General features: G+C 43.1%; 1 protein-coding gene across 5 annotated transcripts in view; it reads left to right on the top strand.

The window, feature by feature from the left end:
* Positions 1–5,624, top strand: part of Vps13b (vacuolar protein sorting 13 homolog B) — a 441,647-nt gene that overhangs the window by 389,371 nt on the left and 46,652 nt on the right. For all 5 annotated transcript variants that reach the window (XM_026789767.1, XM_026789768.1, XM_013354110.2 and 2 more), the window contains 4 exons: positions 3,548–3,811; positions 4,304–4,387; positions 4,560–4,735; positions 5,157–5,327. In XM_026789767.1, coding sequence (XP_026645568.1) covers positions 3,548–3,811; positions 4,304–4,387; positions 4,560–4,735; positions 5,157–5,327 — 695 coding nt within the window. The remainder of the gene's footprint in view (positions 1–3,547; positions 3,812–4,303; positions 4,388–4,559; positions 4,736–5,156; positions 5,328–5,624) is intronic.

Raw genomic sequence — 5,624 nt, 5'->3', positions numbered from 1 at the left:
GGGTCTATTTTCATTCTTCTACAGGTTGACATCCAGTTATGCCAGCACCATTTGTTGAAGATGCTTTCTTTCTTCCATTGTATACTTTTGGCTCCTTTATCAAAGATGAGCTGCTCTTTCATATCGCTGTTCTTCTTGGCACTGATCGAATGCGAGCTCTGAACCTGCTAAGTGAAGTCTTCAGTGCACATCCTTGTGGCTTTGGGAAAAGCAGGCAATTAGTGTGAGGCCTGGAAACGTGCATTAAAGAGAACCTACATTTAAAGAAATTAGGTAGCTGTCTTCAACTGGTAAATTAATCTTGAAATTGTAGCCATGATTTGCAAAATAAAGGCACTGTGAGTTGACCAGTTTGAAGAGAAGCAGACAAAGCTCTCCTGAGCCCTGTTGCCTGTGAGAGCACCCTGCCAGTGACTGGCCATTTTGGATTTTCCCTCCCTGGCCATTTTTAAGGATTTCCCCTTTTACGAAATTTGAAAGCCTATTTAAAGGGCTTTTTACTTTAAAATGAAACTATAAAAACGTACCAAGAGGATCTTTGTCTTTAAAAGAATTGTGTCCCAGATGGTTACAAAGGTAGTTTGATTTCTGTGAGAGAGCCAAATTCTTTCTCCGTCTCCTCGGCTGCAAGGGTTGTGAAGTAAGCTCATGCATACATATTGCAGGCCTGGCTATATTAAGAGTAAGCCGTTTAGATACTGCCTTGGAATTTTCAAATATCTATTTAAACTAGGCGCTACTATGGCATCATAAGGCTTACTACCGGGAGTGCCTACTAATCCCTAGTGAGTGTTATAAGAAATGCTTGCCTGCTAATTTAGGACTCACAGTTGAGTTTTATGGTTTGTTTTTGTGAAGGTATAGTTCTAAAAGATGGCTAGCATATCTAGGGGAAGTGACAGTGAAGAGCAGCTTGTTTCCCAACTGTGCTCCTACAGAAATGGAAACAAACAGTTGTGAAGAAAATGCTAGGGGTTGGAAAGATGGCCAAGGCCTAAGAGTGCTAACGACTTCCGCTTCAGGGGGTAGAGGCCTCTGTCCTCCAGTGTGATCCGCACACGGTGTGATCCACACACGGTGTGATCCGCACACAGTGTGATCCGCACACATTGCACATCAGTGGAGTGCTACAAAAAGGTCGTTTAGTATTTGGTCTCTCCTTCTAGGAGGCTTGTCCTGGATAGATAATAATTCACTCCAATGCAGTTATTCATGGGGCTAGAGAGATGACTCAGCAGTTAGGGACACGTCCTGCTCTGCCAAGGGCCTGGGTTTGGTTCCCAGCACCCACAATGGGTGACTCACAGCTGCCTGTAACTTCACTCCTGCGTACATGGCAAACACACACACACACACACACACACACACACACACACACACACACACTCACAAATAAAAATTAATTAAAAATAGTTATTCGTGTTTATTCATATAAGTAATGGTACATTGAAATCATAGTCACAGTGTGCTATCAATGACAGGAAATGTATTAACTTTCAAGGTTACTTACACCTTGATGTTGTAAGTTATGCCTTTTAATCTTCATAGCAAGATGATAAGGTAGACTCTGTTATTTTGTTGTGCTCCTCACCAGGAGGAGGAAGACAAGCCAGTGTTAGCTAACTCAGCATCTCGGTGCTGATTCTACTTCCCTGCTTCTTTCTGTATTTGACTTCCTAGTCTCAACGTGGCTACACAGTCTCTGCATGTCCTCTTATAAGACATCATGACAGACTTTCTGAGTCCCAGAGATTACCTCCTTTACCATTGAAGAGTGAGATCTTCACATTAAAAACACAGTTCCATGTTTTCCCTAGGCGTTGACAACAGGAGAAAGGAGTTACCTTATACCACCTGAGTTCAGCTGAGGGCCAAGAAAAGTGCCTGGGCTGCCTTTGATACCTACGCCAACTTGAAGTGTCTAATAGCAAGGGAAAGAAAGACATGCTTTTGAGATGAGCAGGGAGCCAATGGTGCTTGTCAAGTTTGTAAAATCTGAGTTGACGAGTAGGTACTAGTTTTCTAAGACACATGTGTATTGGGGTTATCTTCAGTATCGACCATGGAACACATTCTGTGGGAGCCACGTAGCAAGCTACTCAGTATTTGCATACTTCTTCTTCTCAGGGAATCATACTGGCACTTTATAAGAATTAAAATTTGTGAAAATAATTTGTATTAAGTTAGGGTTCTCTGACAAAACAGAGCCAATATAGTGTGGAGGATTGATTGATTGATTGATTGATTATAAATCAGTTCCCATTACTATGGAAACAGAAGTCCCAAGATCTGCAGCCAGCAAGTTGAAGAGTCGATGTGTAGTTTCAGTCAGACCCTGAGGTCGGAGATGCAGAGCTGCCCAAAGATAGCAAGTATTTCCATCCGCGTGAAATGGCTGGAAAAGGTCAGTGCCTTGCTCAGTCAGCAAGTGCGCACCCTGGTGCTTGGCCCTGCCACATTGGCCAAAGGGTACCCTTCCCTGGAGGTCTGCCAAGTCACATGGTGGTGTCGTCCAGAAATGCCCGGGATAATTAACATCTGACTAGATTTCATGGTCCAGTCAAGTTGATATATGAAAACTGGTTATCTTAGACCTGTAGTAATAATGTGTAGGAGTTATTGATACTATTTTATAATCTAGAAATATCACAATAAGTGATAAAGTTGTATTAGAGTCTGGAGTTATAGCTCAGGATAGCACACTAGACTAGGATGTATGAAGCCCAGGGTTCAAGCTCTAATACTACAAAAAAGAAGGAAGTCCTGTTTTCCTTAGTAATAGTAAATATTCATATTGCAGAAGGATCTGCTTTCTAAAATATTAACTATGTAAGAGTAAGTTTCATAATATCTTTCTAATTTCAATCAGCTTAGAAAGTATTTCTTACTACCTCCTATGGCCTATACTCTCAGCTGTGTGTAAAATTAGATAATCCATGGATTAAATGGAAACTTCTATTGTTTATTTTTAAGGTTGTATAGTTCTATGATGTAGAAAAACAAAATGTAATTCTGTATTTCAATCAAAGCTCATTTGTATTAGTTCCCACCGAGATCTGTTAATAGATAAGATGAGTTCTTGGAAAGAGCCTGGGGCTCACAGTGAGGATGGCACAGCCACTCTCATGTGACAGAGCTGAGTGCTGGCTCTCAACTCCTGCACCCATTGTCAGTACCAGCCCCAGTCCCGAGACACGACAGAAGGACTTGGTATAGGCTCCCCTTTATACCAGGGCACCCTTCTCCTCCAGCCCTTGCCTAACTGTCTGTCAGGTAAACTAGGCATCGGCATGCTCTCACAACTTTATCTCACGTCATCTCGCAAGAGCCTGACGACTTCCAGCTGTTCTGGTCTATGTGTGTGTCTCCTCTTGGAGTATCACCAACTCTGTTTGATCAGAACAAAGCTCGTGTCTTCGTTAAAGATTTCTTCCCTGCCTTACTTCATTGTACTGCACAGCATCGGATCTCCCTGAAGGAATACATTTTTCTGGTTAATGACATCCAAATGGATTAATCGTTTGTGTACTTACATATTATCTTTTAGATTATCATCTGTGGAAGACAGATCATCTGTAGTTATTTGTCTCAGAGCATAGAGCTGAAAGTTGTTCAGCATTACATTGGTCAAGATGGACAAGCTGTAGTCCGAGAACACTTGGATTGCCTCGCAGCCAAACAGAAATTGCCTTCGTACATATTAGAAAACAGTGAACTGACGGAGTTGTGTGTGAAGGCCAAAGGAGATGAAGACTGGTCGAGAGATGTGTGCCTGGAGCCCAAAGCCTCTGAGTACAGCACTGTCATCCAGGTATGCGAGGTGTTGACTTAAGAGGGTGACTTTAAGAGCAGAAGTGAGCTGGGCATGGTGGCTCACGTCTTTAATCCTAGCACTCAGGAAGCAGAGGTAGGAGGATCTATATGAGTTCGAGGACAGCCAGGGCTACACAGAGAAACCCTGTCTCAGAAAAGAGCAGAAATGTGGAGATGTTCTCAGTGTGCACCTCGCTCCTAGTCCTTGCTCTGTAGTACAGTCACAGCTGTGTGTGCACACGTGAAGGCTGTGGCGGGGGCTTCAGGCAGCTGGCTCCCTGTCAGTTCCTCCCAGTCCATCTTGTACGACTCTCCGTGCACAGACTCCTGCCCCTCTGTGGAAAGGACCCCTTTGTCTCCCCACATTCCGTCTATGCCATTTCTTTAACTGCAGACTTCTTTCATCATCTAAGCTGATACTCTGTGACTTATTTTGCTTCATTATCAAGCCGTTTAGAATCTAATAGGGCCTTTCCTTTCTCCTGTGCAGGTTCCTTCCTCAAACAGTTCCATTATTTATGTGTGGTGCACAGTTTTGACTCTGGAACCCAACTCTCAAGTTGAGCAGCGAATGGTGAGTGCTTTCCCATCCTGAAATATGGTGTGCGGCTCTGACCTCTCCTATTCGCAGATAAATACGGTCAGAGTGACCCAGGGAAAGAGATTTACTACAAGTTTATCCAGCATCAAACAGCTGGAATACTGCAGCAAAGCAAATATGAAAGTTGTTCTTTTTATTTTTATAGATTGTGTTCAGCCCTCTTTTTATCATGAGGAGTCATCTACCAGACCCTATAATCATACATTTGGAGAAAAGAAGTCTGGGTTTGAGTGAAACACAGATGATTCCAGGAAGAGGGCAGGAAAATCCGCTGCAGAACGTGGAGCCTGACCTCGCACATCACCTGACGTTTCAAGCGCGGTATGAGCAGAGTGGATTGCTGAGGAAGCGCGGCTGAAAAGTGCCCTTGAACTATTTCGGCTGCGTGGATGCTTATGTTTTTGTCTGAAAAGAACATTACTTTAAAACTGCTCTTCCTCATCCATAGGCTTAGAATTTGGCCTTTTTAATTTAGCTTATAAGTAACCAAGTGGAATCATTAAAATGTAATTTACTTAGATTTTATTGACATGTTTCTGCAGAGAAGAAGGGATGACAAAGATCTCACCCAAGTATGGGCAGATGGGAGGCGAGCCAGGGCCCAAATCATCTAATAAGTGTCATAAATCTCTAACTCCTCATGAAACAATATATCAATCTAAGTACATTTATAATTAGATTTTTTTCAGTAAATTATAGATCACTTAGAAATCTGATAATGTTTCTTCTTTCTATTTTGTAGAGAAGACTACGATCCCTCAGACTGTGCTGTTCCCATATCAACAGCCCTCATTAAGCAAATAACCACTAAGATAGAACCTGGAGGCACAGTTAACCAGATGCTTGATGAGTTCTATGGGCCAGGACAGTCCCACGAACCCACTTGGCCTTATAATAAGAAGGATTCGGACAGGTAATAGTCATCATTAATTTTCTGCATGTACTTCTAAACATTAAGAAATAACCAATCACAACAGTACTAGCTGTGCTACTCTGATTTGTTGTTGCTGAGACACAATACCTGAGTAAAACACCTTGCAGGACGAAAGATGTATTTGTCCCACAGCTTTGGAGGTCTCAGTCCACTAGAGTAGGGAGGGAGCACAGAGCAGAGTGGCTCCCGTCACGGCAGCGGGAGCACAGAGCAGAGCACAGAGCAGAGCGGCTCCCGTCACGGCAGCGGGAGCACAGAGCAGAGCACAGAGCAGAG

Source organism: Microtus ochrogaster, unplaced genomic scaffold (genome assembly GCF_000317375.1).
Source record: "Microtus ochrogaster isolate Prairie Vole_2 unplaced genomic scaffold, MicOch1.0 UNK29, whole genome shotgun sequence".
Taxonomy (NCBI): domain Eukaryota; kingdom Metazoa; phylum Chordata; class Mammalia; order Rodentia; family Cricetidae; genus Microtus; species Microtus ochrogaster.
This window is presented reverse-complemented; position numbering and strand designations above follow the sequence as displayed.